Source organism: Eublepharis macularius, chromosome 2 (genome assembly GCF_028583425.1).
Source record: "Eublepharis macularius isolate TG4126 chromosome 2, MPM_Emac_v1.0, whole genome shotgun sequence".
Taxonomy (NCBI): Eukaryota; Metazoa; Chordata; class Lepidosauria; order Squamata; family Eublepharidae; genus Eublepharis; species Eublepharis macularius.
This window is the reverse complement of record NC_072791.1, coordinates 179,775,250-179,796,134: the sequence shown is the minus strand read 5'-3', so window position 1 is coordinate 179,796,134 and position 20,885 is coordinate 179,775,250. Positions and strand designations below refer to the sequence as shown.

Genomic DNA, 20,885 nt, shown 5'->3' with positions numbered 1-20,885 from the left:
TGGCTTGAAATAGCATCTCTGCCTATCTAGTGCATCTTTATCCTACTCTTTCTTCAGAAAGCTCAGGGCAAGATAAATGGTTCTCTCTTGAAAATTTTATCCTCACAACCACTCAGCTCAGACTGAGTGGATAGCCCTAGAGCTCCAGTGGGAGTCATGGCAAAAAAAGGGGATTTAAATGCAGATCTTCCAAATCCTAGTTGGATGCTAAGCACTACACCACAGTGGCTCTTACAGTCTTTCCCACACCATTGCACAAAACTTGCACAGCTTCTCATGTGGTTATTGAAATTCATGTCAGAAGTGCACATTTCTCCCAGCAACTGATAACTGTAAAAAAATCTCCAAGCAATCCACAATTGACCACATTATAGCAGCTCAGTAGAGAAGATACCAAAGGAGCACTGTTGCTTAAATTAAGTTCCACATGGTGAGAATAATATTGACTCAAATTCAGTAAAGCAGGGGATGTAAAAAGCAGGAATGGGATAGCCAATAGCCTCTGAACCATCCAGGATACAGACACTTAGATGAAGCTTAGTCAAACATTCAAGGAAAGAGGTACTGCTGAGACAGTACTTTTATCCATTGTTTTGTTTATCTCAAATTATCTCTCTTCTTAGAGGCTAATCTTACTAGCAGTAGGAAAGCAGAGGAGCAGGGAAAATTAGCCACCAAAGAGAGAAACGAGTAGATAGACAAAAATTCAATGGCTAGGCATATTTTTTCATTATTATAATGAAAACAAATAGACAGCCATGTGCATGGATGGCTTGCACCCGGCGCAGTGGGGCTCACCCAGACAGGTCAAGGCAGAGGTCCAGGGGTGACCCCAGAATATGACTTGTACTGCTAGTTAGGCCCTTGCATGTTAGAGTTTATGTTGTTGTCAAATAAAAGTAGCCCATTAGTACCCAAGCCTTGTGTCTGCATCTTTATTCCCACTGGGGTGTGTGTGTGTGTGTGTGTGTGTGTGTGGAAAATAGCAAAACTAAAACAATTTGTTAGTATATAATATTCTGGTGCCTAGTTATCTGTTTTAGAGAATTCAAGCTGAACTCAGACTTGGAGACAGAAGAAAAGATAATTGGGAGAAAATTAAACTGACAGGAATCTTTCCAATCAGCAGAGACTGAAAATTTTCCAGCAGGTTTTTCCTGACTGGGCTTATTTTCATCAACTGCTATTGGCTCCGGAAAGGCTTTCTTAATTCTATAGAACTACAATTCCTGCTTTTCCTCTTCTAGTACCATTTACCATGCCCACAAAGTTCTTGTGTGTTACACATACTGCACAAAGCTGTAGATTTTTAATTGTTTTGGGTTAATAATATTTAAAGAGCCATGCTTTATCCATCCCTGAATGCTTTTTTAAAAAAAATCCAATTATTTTATGCTAGTCTGATGTTTTCATTTATTATGATCAAAGATCAGCCAACATCAACTTAACAGCATGATCTGCGTTTTAGTATGATGTTTGTTTTATGCTCCTTTTAAACATCTTTTTGCTTTTGGTTTTCTGGTTCGAGACATCTGCTTTTTAATTGATTAGCATGTGTGTGTTTGAAGGGGCAAACAAATGCTTTCCTAGAAGTATAAATGGACTGGCATTATCCTATATTGTTTTGTTTTTCTCCTTATCTTTCTCCCAGACTAAAAGAAATAATGTTTATCTCCCTTTTTTAAATCAGTGCAGTTTAAAAGGATCCTTTACTGTAGATGCCAGTGAATACTATACAAATGGAGTCTCCCCTCTCCATGATACTATACAATACGGCCCTCCCTGCCAGTGGCATGAGCCACTATGGCCGTGGGCCATCGTTTGCCTCCTCAAAGGAAAATGAGGTAGGTGCATTTCCCAGCCATCTGGGAATCGCACTGAGAGGGTGGAGCCGGAGGCCTTATAAGGCCGCTCTGCCCCCTTGGTGTCTCAGTTGTCCACCCACCTGCCCTGTGGCAGTGTAGGTTTAGCGGGTCATTAATTGACATGGCCACGCAGGAATTTTCTCTCTTTTTCCCTCAATTAGCAAATGGGTGGAGGGTTTTTTTTGCCTACCTTGAACTGCTTGCTTGGGTTGCAGTAATTGACTTGTGGTGGAGTTGTAATTCACCTACTGGCAGATTAGAAGTTGGTTATAGTGAGCAGACCGGTGAGCACCCTTACCACATCTGCATTGGTGGGGAATTGGAGTCTGTCAGGAGCAGCTGGCTACTTCATGGCCCAGTTGCAAGGACAGACTGCCTGGTGGGGTACCCATGGACAAGCAGGACCTCTTCAGGCTTCACAGCATGGGTGGTTAGAGCTTTAAGGGGGGAACTTGTCTCGGCTGCCCTGGGGAGGGTATAGTAGTGGGGCTGGAGAAATTTTGTACCCCTCAGAATTTTGCACCAAGGGCAAGAGTTCACAACTAATTTGTGATAAGTATGATTCTACTGGGTAGTTCCTATGTCGTTTAATACCACCACTCACCAAAAGGTAGGGGGTTCTGTCTCACAGTTGATGTAAGTCCATAGTGCATGAAAATATTATTTCAAAGAATCCCATGTGTTTCTCCCTCATTTCCCTCTTCAGAGTTCCACCATCTCTTCCCAGAAAAAAAGCCCTGCCAAATGTATCTTTCTCTGAAATGCTATCTTCATCTTTGAGTGACAAATGCAAGCTTCAGGGTCTGTGATGCAACTATTCTTGCATTCCTTGAGGTGCCAAATGTCTGCCTTTACCTGCTCTACAAGCAAGAATATGAACTGTCTATAAAATTGGGATTCTGTTTGTGGTGGAAAGTGTTGCCAAGTCACAGCTGACTTATGGTAATCTCTGGTGGAGTTTTCAAAGCAGGGAATTAACAGAGGTGGTTTGCCATTGCCTGCCTCTGCAACCCTGGTCTTCACTGGAGGTCTCCCATCCAGTTACTAACCAAAGCTGACCTCACTTAACTTCTGAGATCTGATGAGATCAGGCGTGCCCAGGCTATCCAGGTCCTACCAGCTTGAAATCTGGCAGGGTTGAGTGGTACTATCAAATGAATTAATATAAACACAAAACTATGCAGAAATGAATAAAATTGTGGAATCAAAAACTAAAAACTGAGCAAGGGGTGAACATACCTAAAAATACATAGCCCACAGCTTCATTTTTCCTGTTTGTTTGCCTAAGATGCCCTACAAGCTTTCCCTCCTTCTATATGGGATGCCTTCAAAATTGCCAACAGGCACGGTCAAATAACACTAACATGATGAACATACTTAGGCCCTCTGTCCTCTGGTCCTTTGTGGCCCTACTAATACTTAATGTTTTTTCACAGTGTCTTTCATAAAGAAAATTTTCATTCATAAAGAAGGGGAAAATATATCACATTGTAATGTTGCATTGGTCTGCCAGATTTTGTTAGAAATATACAATATAATGCCTAACTGGATGTGCTGTATAACTAGGAAACCCTTACTCAAAGTGGTACCATCCTTATTATGAATGGATCACTTTGATGGGTTTTGTCTAAAAGTTTTCTCAAGCTCTGTGCCAAGCAGCTTTGTGCCTGTGCAGTGGCTGCTTGTGCTACAGGAACAGCTTGTGCCTTTGCAATAAGTAATAACAACCTTGACTAAACGTTCTCAGTTACTGGAGAACAATAACATGTCACCAGGGTCATGGTCAGTACATTAAAGTGACCATGTCAAGCACAGAACCGTTGTTGTTTGTCCTTTGCACTAATGCAGGCGGCTGCATCCTTTAAATGACTAACATGGCATACATTGTATTGTCAATGTTTTGTGTTTGGATAGTCAGTGGTGTCTATTTGTGAAGTGCTCACATGATCTGACTGCAAGATTAGCTAGGTTCATGGACACACACACACCAGAGGCTCACAAGGACAACAGAATTGTAAATCTCAATTCAGAAATCTAAAACAGATTTCCTACTCTCTACTAGCCTTTTTTTTTTTTTGCTCTTTTAACAATTGGAACAGTGGCAGCAAATGGGTGAGGATGGTAGCAAGTACGAGTAAGGAGTCGAATCACACAAACGGACACAATCATCCAAACTACTCAGTGAACAACTACTGAGCAGGATATGAATCAAAGTAGGGAGTGATCAAAAATCCCTGCTGCAAATAAACTTTCAGCTCCCATCCCATTTGCAGAATACAGTGATTGTTAAAAAGTTGGCCATCCTGTTAAAACATGTTTGCTATATTAATCCAGACATAGTTTTTTAGCACAGATTGGGCTGTTTCCCATAGCCTTAAGGTTATTTTTGACTCCTTGCTTTCTTGCTTCTCCAGTATGTAGGTTATTGCTAAGATTTCATTTGCATAGCTGAATGCTTTCCCATTTTTTAAAAAAGTCTCTGCAGATTTCAAACTTGGCTATCTCCCTGGCATCAAGTTTTCTATATTCAGAGAAGTTGGGGGTGGGGGAACCAAGGAACTATAGCGTAGTATTCAATCATGCAATCCCCCACCTGCAGTTTGAAGTGGCAGAGTGCAGGGACAGTTTTACTCCTTCATCTGCTGTTTGTATCAACTAGGCTGAATTGTCCTGCTGATTCTTCCTCTTCAACATCTCCTCCTCAATCTGCCTTTTTTCCTCATTTCACCCACTGCTATAAAACTCTCATCCCCTTCCATCTGGACTACTGGCATTTCCTCCTTGCGGCCCACCTTCCTGCTGTCAGTTATATGCAGTTTATTTCCAATCACTATGAAAATATTTCTCCAACTGTGTATCTTCACTGGCTGTGAAGGAACAGGCCTGCCTTGGCCTACAGTCATATTTAATGTTTGGTCCTGCTTGACATGAGTTGAAATACATCACGTGGATGCTGGTTAATTCTATGTGAGTTCATTTCCAGAGTTATGCCCAGGCTTGTTAACTGCCCAGGTACAAGTCTTGAAACCATTATGGTGGGAGGATGGGTGATCCAGCCTGGTAAGGCATGAGGCTTCATTCCCCAGCTTCTGGCTAAGAGTTGTGATGCAAAAAGGAGGGAGGTGAATCCCACAGTCAGTTGTTAAGGATTAAAAGGAACTCTTCCTCTATGTGGGATTTTGAGAGGGATGGTACTAATTTGTGCAAACAATTTAGAAGAAGGAACTACCCACAGGAAGTGATCCGGACTGCCTGGCAGAGAGCAAGCCTAGTGGATAGAGAATCCCTATTTGAGGGACACAGAGACTTGCAGGAAAATAGAATCATATGGGGATTAGATTTTACCCCAAGGGCGAATCAAATTAAAAAGATCATTCTTCAACATTGGAAACTTGTGGAAAATATAAAAGGCTGCGAATTGAAACCTAGAATTGGCTTCCGCAGAACACAGAATTTGAAAAATAATTTGATTAGGGCTGATATATGGGACACTAGCGGAGGGCACAGTTTACCATCTGGAAACTACAAATGTGCCCACTGCCAAATTTGTAAACTGTTCCAAGAAGGGAAAGAGTTTAGGTTTGGTGAGAATAAATGTGTTATCAGACATTTTGCAAACTGTCAAACAAAGGGGGTTGTTTATGTCTTGGAATGCCCATGCAAACTGCTATACGTAGGTTGTACGTTAAGACCCATCAAGGTACGCATTTTAGAACACATATCGCGTATACGTAGCAACATCCAGGAGGCACCCCTGACTCAGCATTTTAGGGAGCAGGGACATGCAGAAAATGACTTTAAGGTGACGATTGTGGAGGTTATGCATAGGAAAGATCGTGAATCTGCACAAACAGCACTACTTCAAAGAGAAGCATTCTGGATTTTTAGATTGGGATCAGTTAAACCTAAAGGGCTGAATAATGAATTGTCTTTGAGCTGCTATTTGTAATAGGGTGGAGGAAACCGTATGGCTGTAATGTGACAGTATATCTTTAAGAGAAAGATGAAGTTTGTTTATTTAAGAGAACCGCCCTTTTTGTTAGGCGAAACATCGCCGCCTTGTCCGAGTTGAGTGATTTAAGTGCTTAGGGGTGTTCCCCATGGGGGCTTTGTGAGTATAAATGCACCGTAAAGAAAATATTTTGAAGAATTTTTGTTAAATCCATTTGATTGGTAAACTGATGGGACTTATGTTCTATTTAGGAAATAGACTCCTGAAGAAGCAAGCGCGAAATCTGCTTGCAGCCGGCCACAGAAATGTTCCCTGTGGGATTCACCTCCCTCCTTTTTGCATCATAGTTTATTACAGGGATGGCCTAATTCTCTGTCTGGCTAAGAGTTAGCAGGGGAACTGGTGGAAGCTGCCAGAATTTGGGGTAGGTGGTCCTTTGCGAAGGTACCTCTAACCCCATGAATCCCTTTCAGTTCTTGACACTGGCTATCCCTTTCAAGCTCCTGTTCAGTTACAGCTCTTTAGTGCTTTTTTTTTTTGCTAAAGACAATCTGATCTTTCAGCTCCATCACATTCTTTGCTTACCTCATGGCAAGCTTTTGTAGGTAGGTAGGTAGATAGGTAGGTAGGAAGGAAATATACAGGCTGCCTCTTCAGAGATTTGCCTGAGGTGGCTAACAAAGTAAAGGCAAAAAGCATAAAACACAAAATCACAAAAACTACCCATAAGAGCCAACAAGGAAATGGTTGATACAAAGGGCATAAATGACACAAAAGAGCAACAAGTTGCTCCAGAAGTTATAAAAACAATAGTCATAAAACAGCAGCTATCATAAACAAATAGAAGTAAAAGCACTCCTGTGGAATCTTGGTCACAAAACATCCAGATAAGAAAGGATGTGCTAAAACTTCAAACTGAGCAGTGTAGGCACCAGGTGAAGGACATTCCATTCAAGGAGAATGGTATTCTGAGGGCAAGGTACCACTGTCTGTGGTCACCATCCATCTCAAGTCTGTAAGTGGACAGCTAAGGATGAAGATCTTAACTAAAAGGCTGGGCAGTACAGAAAGAGGCAATCCCACAACGCCCTCTTTGCTGTATTTGCTACATTTTCCCATTCCGCCAGAGATCATGAAGGTCTTTACAATTCACCTATAAGAGTGTTATTGAGTGACCCTTAATATACACTAGAATTTTATGAACCTATTACAAAAAGTAGCAGAACAGATGTCCAAAATCCTGGCCCCATTATAACCTAACTGATGTTTTGCCAAAGTACATCCAGGGCATAAATGGACTTACTTTTCTTTCACTTCGTTCAAAGCACAGAACAAATATAAATGGTTAATCTGAAGTTCACCTTTAGAGGCATGCCAATATCCGATATTGAATATGACACCACATTTTTCATGTAAGTCTTGGTCTCTTGTAAATGATATATTTATTAAAAGCTTTTCTTTATTGGATTCCCTTGTCCACAAGACAAAACTTATCTATGCCCTAGGAAAATCGTTATCTTTCATAGCCTGCACTGTGTTTCGGAAATGACGCTTCTGTGATCCAATTAATCTATTACAATATTCAAAGACAAGTATGCAGTAGACAAAATGAAGTTTTCTTTCTCCAACTCATTACTCAGCACCATGAGTCCTGGACAGCATAAACTCTCCTATGTCCTGCTTGATAAATCTTTTTTCTAATGGGAAAAAACAGGGCTTGTGATGCTGCCTCCACCACTCTATTCAATGTAACTCAGGCAAAAATTGTGATTGTGTTAGACAACCGTTATAGTTTTGTTTCCACTGCAGAAGCCAAGCCCTTGCCAGAAATGTTCATGAGAAATAGAAGGGAGGGAACAAATAACTGGAGGAGCTGAACATCTCCATTCTTAAAAAAAAAAAACGCTGGGTATTTCAAATAATTCTTATCATTCAAAGTCACTGCAAATCGTCTCAGTATTCATTCTCCCCTCAGTAGACTCCTGGCTGAACACAATTGTACAACAAGAGCAATACAGTTCACCTTATTCCATCTGAGGGTGATCCTGCCAAGATTGTAATGCTTTTTAATAAATTGTAGTAAGAATAAAAAGGGGAAGATTTCTATTTCCTCCTCATGCTGCATAATTTAGGAATAGAGAAAAAAAAAAGAGAGCCTGGGTCTTGAGTGACCTTGGTTCTGTTTTTCACAACGTGTTTACCGTTGGTGTATTCATTTAACAAGAAAATGTGTGCTCATTTAATAAGCAAGGTGTTATAGAGCTATAAACCTTTAAATGGCCAAAAGAAAAACCATTTACTGCCTTTATTCCATTCCTGAATAAATCCCACAAGACAACACTGACTTTTTGTTCTGCAGAACCAGCATCAGCAGTTCCTCCTTCGTCTCTATAAAATGTTAAGCGTTACTAACATAACAAAATAAAATTTTGGTTTATTTTGGCACATCAAAGCTGATCAAAAGAACAGAACAGCTTCACGTTACTGGGAGAATTCATATTCTTCTTAAATACTACACTGAATAGGGAATATTGTAATCATGTTTTATCTTGTATTTGTCTTCTTTGCCTTTTCTCTTTTTACCTAAAGGAGAAAAACTAGTCATTAACCAGTTGAAATTGTTGCTGTAATGAGACTACAGTTAGGAATTCTTGAGAAGGACATTTGCCCCAATAAGTAAAAAAAATTCATTAACATACTGTAAAATCAATACAATGAGATCTGCCACAATATAAAATCTTTCTAAGTCTCAGAAGCTGAATGCCAAGTCACATGGCCCCAATCAGTTTTACAGTCACTATGAAGGGTGTGTGTGTGTGTGGGGGGGGGTTATTAAAAATTTACCAGAGAAGGAGAGAAAAAGAGGTCATGAGCACTGAGATAACAGTAATCTTAACTGTCTATGAAATATTATACGAAGCACATGGTAACAGGTTAAAAATGTCATTCATTCATTGTTTCTTTTAAAATAGAGTGCCCAAAATGAATAGCACTAGGGTTTCCAACCCCCCTCCCCCCTGGTAGTAGTGATGAATCCCCCACTTTCACCCTCCACCACCACTCACCTGGCCAGTGGGGGGGAAAGGTGTGGAAATGGGCCTCCTGGGCATGTTCCTGGGGTGGCGCAACAATATCACTTCCTGGGAGAGATGTCATTGCGCTGCCTCGAGAGCACCCCTGTGTTTTGAAGCACGCTGATCTGGGCTCCAAACGAGCCTGTTTGAAGCCCAAATTAGCCTGTTGCAAAGCACATGTACGCTCTTGCGCCTGCATAATGATGTCACCCAGAAGTGCCATCCCCAGAAGTGATGTCATCGTGCAGGCACGGAAGCTCATGTGTGCGAGGGACATGGAGAAGGTGAGTGCCTCCCACTGGAAGTATAAGGGAACTTGGTAACCCTAAATACCACAGGCTTCTATACTCAAGAGTTATGGTACATATGCAAAGCCTGTGTGGGACTCCTTTAAGTGTTCTAGAAAACAGATCATTCCCCTACAATTCTAAAAAACCCACTTTCATTATCATAAAACAATATCAATTGCTTTACGTAGAATATTAGGATCAAGAGAAAAGCTTAAAACTTTTTCTTCATCTGTTTGAGAAATGCCTGTTATATTTGGCTTCATCTGTGGGTCCCAGATCTAAAAATAACAGGATTCTTTCTCTGACTGAGGAAAACAAGCAAAGTGTAAAGCAGATTTATTGGCTGTCTAGCAGATTTTACATTAAATTTTCTCATGTTACATTCACAGCCAGTAATTGCTTTGTTTTGTTGCTATGCTGTTCTCTCTGCCTGCCTTCTTTTTGGTTACCATTGCTATTTTCTGGATTCTAAAGTGGCCAGGCAGACCAGTGATGTTAATGAATACTTTGTTGAAGACAAAGACTGTAGTCCTACAGCATGTGTCATACACTGCTCCAGAAACACAGCTACTCAGACTGTCTACAATATATATATATATACACACACACATACACATACACACATATATATATAAAACATGTATATATACTCTACTCAGCTTTCAGACAACACTTAAAAACATAAAACAATCCAAATATCAATATAAAACCACAGGCCAGAATAATGCAGCCGTTCCTGCGCTGTCCTAATCAGAGTTACACCTTTTAAAGCCCATTGACTTCAACCGACTTAGAAAGGTGCAACTTTGCTTATGATGCCACTGTGACTTTTAAAAGAGAGAATACAGCATAAAACTAAGAGGAGTATGAGAAGAAAACGATATAACCACAAGACCATTACCTAAAAGTCCCATACCACATTGCTTAAAATTCAACAGGATGAGCATGTGACAAGTGGTTTTGTGTAAGGAATTCCATAATTGAGGGACCAAAGCAGAAAAGGCTTTATCTCTGGTGCTCACCAACCTTATCTTTGAAAGTCAAGGCCCAAGAAGCAAGGTTTGTGATATAGACCTTAAAACACAGACACATTAATATGGGAGCAGAAAATCCTTCAAACACCTTGGTTCCATTGCCAAATCATCTATGCAAACGTGGAGCATACCCCTCCATTTACAGCAAATAAGAAACAATCCAAATGCTTCCAACCGGTTACTGCATTTCAAATTGTATACATATACCTTTCATATAAACAAGTGGGGGTGGGGAATAGGCTGGGATTTGAGGCCAGAAGAACAGCAGCATTTTAGTTTTGTTTTTTTTAAAGCTCATTGCTACTGAAGGAAGATGATCAGTTCAACCATAAAAGAGGAGTACCAATCACTATATTAACGAAACAAGGAAGGCACCACTTTCAAGGCATGGACAGTCATGTCTGCCACTGTAAAGCACTGTAAAGTTCTTCCGTTCACATGCATCTTTCTATTAGACTTTCCACTAATGCTAAGGTTCAGTCCATGCACCAGTAAATATTTAGAGGTATCTGGAAAGGGAAATGAGTTTGTCTATAAGGAAGCTTCCTACTCTGCAGGGAGAAATCTGGATGGCTGTATTTGTATGCAAATTGCACTAGAGCGCGCATACCTATCATCTCACAAATGAATGTACAGACTTATAATAAAACAGAAGACACAAAACCAAACACTGTTAGATTTGATCTCTCTCTTAAGAATATATGTATCTTTTTTAAAATCTTGCCCTTCCTCAAGGAGCTCAGGGCAACATACAGAACTGGTCTCACCTCCATTTTATCCCCAGCAGTAGGCAGTAGTGACTTGGGTTTTCTGCAAAAAATGAAAATGGAAAATTCCAGAAGGCTCCTTAGGGTGGAGGAAGGCTTCAAATTTTGCTGAGCTGAGTGACAATACAGGCCATAGGATTTGGTTTGAAGTCTTTTATTACCTTAGTACATTTTGAGTGAATAATTATTTAAATATCCATGGTGCTGCCTATATTCTAATGTGGCAGAACTGAACAGAGTAGAGCCATATTACATAATGTTTTATTTGTTTTACAAATCTTTCTCTTTCAGTGTACACAAAAGCAAGGAAAGCATAAAAAAGGCTTGAATCTCAATTTAAAAGGGTAATAATTGCTTCAATTTACCCATTATTTTACCAACACTGAGAATGTGAGAAGTGTCCCATCCCCAGTTATGGGGATGGGATAGACAGGTATACCTATTCCTTTGAGAGCAGGGCTATATTAAAAAACTACTTGGTGCACCTTGAAACAAGTTCATAATTTGCAAAATTAGCCACTGAAAATCATCTGGAGTTCAGTTCTCATGTTCTCATATAAAATATCATTGAGGCAATAAGAGAGAACCAAACCAACCTTTACAATACTGGAACTGTCATCACTTGACAATCAGGTTTCTACACAGTAAATGTACCCTTATTTCCCATTTGTTCTGCCTGCCCTGCACACTTCCCTTGAGGAAGCACGTCTATTGCTATGAAAACAAGAGGAATGATCACTGATTCATGGTGAGTTGAAAAGACATTTGTAGGGATGCCAATTTTCTTTTGATTTCATACATTCGATGAAATAGTTTATGGTGATCCCAGAACTCCACATTGCAATTAGCTTTGTGATATACAGTTGGTCTTATATCACTAAATGTACTAAATCTTTGAAATCTCTTCAAAGCTTTAAAGTGCAATGTTACATCACATACTTATAAGACAGTAATCAGAGCAAGGAAAAATACTAGTGTCATTGGATTATGTCCTGCAATGTGAAATTAAAAGCTACAAGTGTTTCAAAATGTTATTCTTACCTACAATATCAGCCATAAGTTCCACAATGCACTCATCTCCAAAAATCCAAGGACGTTTACCATTCATATGACCATGGACACCCCTGAAAAAGAGAATTGTGAAAATTCATACAGCTCACTTTGGTCTGGTCCTAAAGGCGAGGACACAGTCCTCCTTTTTGATCTGGGAGAACATGAACAGAATAATTTTATTATACTACTGGTGCTCATAACAAACAAGCAATGTATTGATCATTATGTACTGCAGTTTCTACTACAGAGAGAATTCCAAAAGCTAGAGCAGACCATACTGAGTTACTGCTTGCTCTTTTTAAATAAGAGATATCAAGATGGCTGCAGTGCTCAAGGAATAGAAGTGAATTTGGAAAAATGAAGCAGAAAACAGTGTGTCACCTAACTCAAACCTGGTTCTTTCTTCTTGTTTACTATCCAGTGTGTCACCTACCACAAACCTGCTTCTTTCTTCTTGCTTACTATCCAGCTGCGCTGATTAGGATATAAATGGAAGACAACTGAAGTGCTAACTACAAATGCCTTGGTTGTCCACATCAAGAAGTCTCGCTCTTTTCAACAGTGTCCTGTCAGTAAGGGGGTGAAATGGAGCAACCGCCAGACAAAGAAGGTTCTACATAGTCCAGGAAAATCCTCATGTATGCAGAAAAGGACTGTTATAAACTTAAAAGAAGAAAAAGAACAAGGTAAATGACCCAGCAAACACCAAGATATACTGCCATAGAGTCCACCCTCCGAAGCAGTTATTTGTCCATAGGAACTGATCCCTGTATCTAGAGACTCTGGGAGATCTCCAGGCCCTACCTGGAGGGTGGTAACTTTAAGATCTAATTACTCTGAAGTTACAAGTATCTTGGCAAGGAGATTAATTGGGATCAAAAGAAAAGCAATCCCTCTGATCCTAATAAACCCAACTTTTTAAATTGTGAGAACAGTCCCATTAAAAGCATTTACTGTCTTGGAAAGGGATGTGATATTAGGTTTGAGAATGCAGGCTATTTCCAAAACTCAAGCCTCTCTCCAACGCTGTTCCAACTCAACACAAAACAGAGAAGGAGCTTAAGCATCCTGCATATGAGCTCCACACTCAGCTCTCAGACAATTACAGTGGTGGACTCCTGGGGTTCAGGGATGAGCCAGAAACCACACATCTAGCTCTAGCAGTGAGCAGGATTATTATACTACGTGTGAACATTTCCATATCATTCTCCCCCCTCCAAAACAGGATGTACTAAAACGAATGACAGGATTGCCCATTGGAAATAATGGGAGAGGCTTGAACGCCCATAGGAAATAATGGGAAAGTGGAATGCCCATTGACTTGCATGGGCTCCATTGAAACACATTAGAGCAAAATAAGAGGTGCAAAGAAAACGTGGAATGGATTTTGAAGGAAAGTGTCTGGGCTCAGATAACCTGTTCTGGGACTGGATTGACAGGCCACATGTTGGAATGACGGCCCCTGGGTGGGCCAGAAGGGCTTGGGGACTGGAATGACAGGCCCCTGCCTGGAATGAAGGGCCCTGGGTGTGCCAGAAGGGCTCTGGAACTGGAATAACAGGCCCCTGACTGGAATGACGGGCCCTGGGTGTGACAGAAGGGCTCGGGGATTGGAATGACAGGCCCCTGACTGGAATGACGGGCCCTGGGTGTGACAGAAGGGCTCGGGGACTGGAATGAAAGGCCCCATGGTGGAATGATGGCCTCTGGGAGTGCCAGAAGGGCTCTGGGACTGGAATGACAGGCCCCTGACTGGAATGATGGTCCCTGGGTGTGACAGAACGGCTCGGGGACTGGATTGACAGGCCCCATGGTGGAATGACGGCCTCTGGAGACTGGAGGCGGGGCGGGGGGCGTCGGGGGGAGCGGCGCAGCCGCGACCCCCGGGGGCCCCCGGCCCGCCGCAGGCGGGGCGGGGGGCGTCGGGGGGAGCGGCGCAGCCGCGACCCCCGGGGGCCCCCGGCCCGCCGCAGGCGGGGCGGGGGGCGTCGGGGGGAGCGGCGCAGCCGCGACCCCCGGGGGCCCCCGGCCCGCCGCAGGCGGGGCGGGGGGCGTCGGGGGGAGCGGCGCAGCCGCGACCCCCGGGGGCCCCCGGCCCGCCGCAGGCGGGGCGGGGGGCGTCGGGGGGAGCGGCGCAGCCGCGACCCCCGGGGGCCCCCGGCCCGCCGCAGGCGGGGCGGGGGGCGTCGGGGGGAGCGGCGCAGCCGCGACCCCCGGGGGCCTGGCTGTCTTTGTCTTTGTCTTTGTCTTTGTCTTTGTCTTTGTCTTTGTCTTTGTCTTTGTCTTTGTCTTTGTCTTTGTCTTTGTCTTTGTCTTTGTCTTTGTCTTTGTCTTTGTCTTTGTCTTTGTCTTTGTCTTTGTCTTTGTCTTTGTCTTTGTCTTTGTCTTTGTCTTTGTCTTTGTCTTTGTCTTTGTCTTTGTCTTTGTCTTTGTCTTTGTCTTTGTCTTTGTCTTTGTCTTTGTCTTTGTCTTTGTCTTTGTCTTTGTCTTTGTCTTTGTCTTTGTCTTTGTCTTTGTCTTTGTCTTTGTCTTTGTCTTTGTCTTTGTCTTTGTCTTTGTCTTTGTCTTTGTCTTTGTCTTTGTCTTTGTCTTTGTCTTTGTCTTTGTCTTTGTCTTTGTCTTTGTCTTTGTCTTTGTCTTTGTCTTTGTCTTTGTCTTTGTCTTTGTCTTTGTCTTTGTCTTTGTCTTTGTCTTTGTCTTTGTCTTTGTCTTTGTCTTTGTCTTTGTCTTTGTCTTTGTCTTTGTCTTTGTCTTTGTCTTTGTCTTTGTCTTTGTCTTTGTCTTTGTCTTTGTCTTTGTCTTTGTCTTTGTCTTTGTCTTTGTCTTTGTCTTTGTCTTTGTCTTTGTCTTTGTCTTTGTCTTTGTCTTTGTCTTTGTCTTTGTCTTTGTCTTTGTCTTTGTCTTTGTCTTTGTCTTTGTCTTTGTCTTTGTCTTTGTCTTTGTCTTTGTCTTTGTCTTTGTCTTTGTCTTTGTCTTTGTCTTTGTCTTTGTCTTTGTCTTTGTCTTTGTCTTTGTCTTTGTCTTTGTCTTTGTCTTTGTCTTTGTCTTTGTCTTTGTCTTTGTCTTTGTCTTTGTCTTTGTCTTTGTCTTTGTCTTTGTCTTTGTCTTTGTCTTTGTCTTTGTCTTTGTCTTCGTCTTCGTCTTCGTCTTCGTCTTCGTCTTCGTCTTCGTCTTCGTCTTCGTCTTCGTCTTCGTCTTCGTCTTCGTCTTCGTCTTCGTCTTCGTCTTCGTCTTCGTCTTCGTCTTCGTCTTCGTCTTCGTCTTCGTCTTCGTCTTCGTCTTCGTCTTCGTCTTCGTCTTCGTCTTCGTCTTCGTCTTCGTCTTCGTCTTCGTCTTCGTCTTCGTCTTCGTCTTCGTCTTCGCCCTTCGCCCTTCGCCCTTCGCCCTTCGCCCTTCGCCCTTCGCCCTTCGCCCTTCGCCCTTCGCCCTTCGCCCTTCGCCCTTCGCCCTTCGCCCTTCGCCCTTCGCCCTTCGCCCTTCGCCCTTCGCCCTTCGCCCTTCGCCCCTCGCCCTTCGCCCTTCGCCCTTCGCCCCTCGCCCCTCGCCCCTCGCCCCTCGCCCCTCGCCCCTCGCCCCTCGCCCCTCGCCCCTCGCCCCTCGCCCCTCGCCCCTCGCCCCTCGCCCCTCGCCCCTCGCCCCTCGCCCCTCGCCCCTCGCCCCTCGCCCCTCGCCCCAGGATGGGGAATTTTATTTTTGGCAACCTCTTCTACAAGCAAAACTTTTGTGGTGCAAAGTGGTAATGTTATAAAATGGTAAAAATTTCATAAAATTGTAAATTTACTAACAATCCAACTCAAATAAGTATATAGATAATTCAAACAGTATTGCTTCTATAATCATATTAGGCATAAATATTTAACATAACTTTTAAACATTAAGTAAAAAGTATTAAATACTCGGTAGAGATGGGTTGAAGGTTTTATCTTAAATCCTGAGCAGCTTGAAACCTTCAAGTGAGAACTGAAAACACATTTCTCTGTTTTAGAGAAACTGTTTTTCAGCACAAAATAAATGGGATGTATGTTTTTGTTGCACTCTCCCAACCAGGAGACTCCTCCTAAGAATTTAATAGCTTCTTTCATTAACAAACACTAGTTGTTTTCATTAAGTGAGGTATCAAAATATAAATGTTCATTTAAATGAAACATAGAAAAATAGAACAGATGAACACAACAAGAATTAAGTTTCCTAACATTTCTGAATGAAATCTAACTCAGTCAGATTAACGATGAAATGCATTCAAGTTACTGTAGCACATATTACAAGGGTAAGTTTCCTGCCTAGATCTTCATGAGATTTCTTTTGGCCAAAACCCTGATCTGCTATTTGGATTACCATTTTTATATATTATCTTATGCAGAAATCTAACATCTTTTCATATGATAACATAGATAAATATCAAACCACTATTTACTATTTCCAATCATGTGACATTCTACCTAGCCAAAAGTACCACTATGCCCAGCTGCAAGATAAGAGATATGGATAGTAAAAATGACAGGAAAAGTTACATGACCAGATCATCCTTGGTCTCTGCTAACAATTACAGAACATGTATTTGATACTGTTCACTATTTTTAATTGGCTGTCAAAGATAAAGAAGCACCAGTTATACACCATACTAGAAAAAGAACTACAGTGAAGTTCATACAGCGTTATTTAAAATGCATATGTTTCACTAAGTATGTGTTCTAAACCATAATCAGCAGTCTACTGGTTTGAATCCCACTACTGACATGAGTTCAGTAGGTGGCCTTGGGTCAGCCACTCCTCTCAGCCCCAGCTACATTGTGGAGATAAGAATAACACTCACTTGTCCACTGCTCTGGGTGAGGCGCTAATATGTGTAAAAGAGTGGTATATAAGCACAGTTATTATTATTATTTATATTTCCATGACACCATCCCTTGACCTGTGAAATTAAGTATTTTGGTAAATATGAAAGTGATACAAAATATAAATGCATTGCATAATGTGTGAGTGTACATATACAAACTTTAAAAATTGTATTAGATAATACTGCAAAGCATGATTACTGAGAAAGCTGCTTTCACTGCTTTCAGTGTGGAGAGCTGCTTGTAGATCAAAAAAACCTGGCGAGCTGTCTTCATGTAGAGTGCGCTTGATTCTCTTGGCTTTCAATTCTCCTTTCGTTCAGCATGGATAAATCAATGTGTCAGCAGTCAACATTTGTATCACTCCTCTCTGAATGACCTTTTAAATTCTACTGCCTATCGTGTCAAAGCAATTAAAATTAACAATACAGTTACTAAGCTGCTAAGATCAATTAATGGCTCTTAGGTTTTATCTATTGATCTAGTGACATCTTCAAAACCCACTGGTAACAGACTATACATACTTCTCTTCTATCCACAATATATACACAAGGATTAATTACATATTCTTATCTTCTAAATTACATATTTAAATGACATATTCTTATCTCCTAAATTAATTAGTCAAACTCTTACATCAAGGATTGGTGACAAGTTGTGGACAGACTACGCTTGGACAGAATGTACACTGAGAATAAATGACATCAAACAAATTGGAAACTAAATAAATCACTTTTATTTAACAAATAAATTTCTTCTGAAGTCTCTTTAGAAATTAAACAATAGAAACAAACTATGTGGCATTCCTCAAATCCACGTGTAGGATGCTATGGAAGTGGTACTTAAAGGGAAATTAATCTCCGTTGCCTCCTGTCATGAAGAGCAAAAAGAAAACATTAGAAATGAAATGATATCTAGAATAAGAAAACTAGAAGATGAACACAAAAAAGGCCACCCAATCTATAAACTTGCTTGCATGAAAATTAGAGGAAAAAACCTCCTCACATTCTATACAAGCTATTAAAGGCACCCAGGAAAAACTCAAACTAATTCTGTAAAATTAGCCGATGTATTTGCTGAATACTACCAAACCATTTGTACATCAGACAATCCTGACACTAATCATATTATAAATTTTTTATCATCACAGGAAATTTGGAAAAAAACTCACAAGAACATAAAGAATATCTGGACCAGCCAGTCACAACAGAAGATGTTACAGTCACTATCAAATCCTTGAAAAAAATAAAGCTTCAGACAGGGATGGATTCCCTGTCAAATTTTTACAAAAAAATACATTCTGTCAGGGCTTGCCGCAGCTGCCGCTGGGCGTGGCACTGGGCGGTCTGCTCCTGACGTCACAGGGGGGCCAGGGACTCTGCAGGACCCTGCTCTGTGGAAGGAGGGGCGGTATACCTCACCCAGACTCCCTCTCAGTCCACTCGCTGGCCTGCTCAACCTGGCCTGCTTACCCTCTGTGTCCTCCATCTCCTCCTTCCAGAACTCTCCTCCAAGCCTCCACCCTTGCATCCTACTGCTCTCACTCCACATCATCACTCCTCACTCACACCCACCACCGCAGAGCTCTTCCCAGCCACCCTTTATAGGGTTTCCTTTCTCCACCCCGCCCTCCTTCCAGGCTTGTTCCCTCTCCTGACTGGGCCCAGCTGTGCATTCCTCCAGGTGTTTCCCTCCAACCACTAATCCCTCCTGGGCCCTTTTGCCATGCTGGCAGGGTGGGGTTGAGTGCGAGCCATCCCCAGCTGAGGGCTCCTTGGCCTTGCTCACGAGGAGCTGCCCCAGCCAGCCCTTGTGCTATTGAGCTTGCCTGGCCTTGCTCACGAGGAGCTGCCCCGGCCAGCCTCTGTGCTATTGGGCTTGCCTGGCCTTGCTCCTGAGGAGCTGCCCCAGCCAGCCTCTGTGCTATTGGGCTTGCCTGGCCCTGCTCACGAGGAGCTGCCTTAGCCAGCTTCTGCGCTGCCTGCTCAGCAATGCTGGGCGGGGTTACCCATCTCCTCCCCCAGAATGCCTGTGGCAGCCCCCCCTGGAGAGGCTTGGCTTCTAGCAACTCCTGAGCCAGGCTGCTGTCTTCTAGCCATGGTGTGGCTCTGGGCTGCAGCGGCGGCGTCCTCTCCCTGCCAGGTAAGGGCTCTGCTTGGGTTGCTGCTGCTGCTGCTGGACCCACCTTCTCCCTGCTGTGTCCCTTTCCCTCCGGCCTGCTTAGCCCCCTCTCTTCCCCCTGGAGGGTGGGGCTGGCTGGTTTCTCCTTGCCCCCTCCACCCCTCTGAGGTACTGGCCTTTTGCCCCTTCCCCATGGAGTAGGTAGGTTCTGGCCCTGGTTGCCGGCTTGGGGGGTGGAGTTGCTGCCACCCTTTTGTCCCCTGCTGTTCCCTCTTGTCAAGTCTGGGGGCTGGGGCTCAGACCCCGGACACATTCACCTACTTTCAACTCCACTACCTGCCACATGCAGCTCTGTTATGATAGGAGGTAGCATCCCTCTATCTTGGTCAGAGGCTGAAATAGTAGTTACTCCAAAAAAGGACAATGATATTACAAATACTAAATCTTCTCAACCAATACCCTTACTGAATCAAGACCAAAAGCTCTTTACAAGCATATTTGCCAAAACATTGTCTAAATTTAAATAACCAACGACATTCACCTTGACCAGACTGGCTTTATGCCAATAAGGAATCTTTTTGACAATACACGTAACACTTTAACTATAATTAATTTCTGTGTAGCATACAAAACCCCTGCATTACTTCTGACCTTTGATATAGAGAAGGCATTTGATTAAGTGGAAATACCATATATAAAACTTTTACTTCAAAAAATGGGTTTTGGCGACCAATTCTAAAATGCCATTAATGCTCTTTATCTTTCTCCAAAAGCTACAGTTAGGACTAACAATGTACATTCGATAGATATCCATATAGCAAGGGGAACTAGACAAGGCTGTCCCCTTTCCCCATTTCTGTTTGCCATAACTATAGACAGGGCCAGTGCTACCATTAGACCAACTAGGCAGCCACCTTAAGCACAGACCTCAAGAGGGGCATAGTTTTATACAGATTACTTTCTTGAAAAAAATGCAACTGAGAAAACCTATTGAGCACCCCCTAAATGGTCCTGTCCACAGACATCAAGCAGCTCAAAAGCTCACCGTAACTTTATTTATTTATTTATTTATTTATTTGATGTATACCCTGCCCTCCCCACAGATGGGCTAAGGGTGGCTAACAACATTAAAAAATACATTAAAATCACAGAAACATAAAATCAATAATATTTTTTAAAAAATGATTAAAATAGCCCAGGAGCAGGCTATTTAAACAAATATTGGGAGTCTGTATACAGGCATGGCAGATGGCTGAGGGCAGCTCCGGAAGAAATGGTGGTCTTAGATGGAAGAAGAAGGACACTCGCTGGCACTCAGCCAAAGACCCAGCAGAACATCTCTGTTTTACAAGCCCTGCAAAACTGTAACAGGTCCCACAGGGTCCAGATCTCCAGCGGGAGAGCATTCCACCAGGCCAGGGCCAGGGCAGAAAAAGCACTCGCCCTGGTTGAGGCCAGATGGATGTCCTTTGGGCCAGGGACCACCAGGAGTTGCTTGTCTGCAGAGCACAACACCCTGCAGGGGACGTAATGGAAGAGGCGGTCCTGCAGGTATGGAGGTCCCAGTCCATGAAGGGCTTTAAATGCCAAGGTTAACACCTTGAACCAGATCTGGAACTCCACTGGAAGCCAGTGCAGCTGGCACAGCACATGATGAATGTGCGCTTGGATGGGCGTTCCGGTAAGGATGCGTGCCGCTGCATTCTGGATCGGCTGTAACTTCCAGGTCAGGCCCAAGGGCAGTCCAGGATAGAGTGAGTTGCAGTAGTCTAGCCTGGAGGTGACCGTTGCATGGATTACTGTGGCCAGGTCCTGTGGTGAAAGATAGGGTGCCAGTTGCCTGCCCTGTCGAAGATGGAAAAAGGCAGACCTGGCAACAGTCATGACCTGGGCC

The 20,885-nt window shown here is 42.7% G+C and overlaps 1 protein-coding gene across 1 annotated transcript in view; it reads right to left on the bottom strand.

The window, feature by feature from the left end:
* The window catches only part of KYNU (kynureninase), a 227,509-nt gene that overhangs the window by 105,623 nt on the left and 101,001 nt on the right, over positions 1-20,885 (bottom strand). Inside the window, exon 4 of the mRNA XM_054972577.1 lies at positions 12,024-12,106. Within this exon, the coding sequence (XP_054828552.1) occupies positions 12,024-12,106 (83 nt within the window). The remainder of the gene's footprint in view (positions 1-12,023; positions 12,107-20,885) is intronic.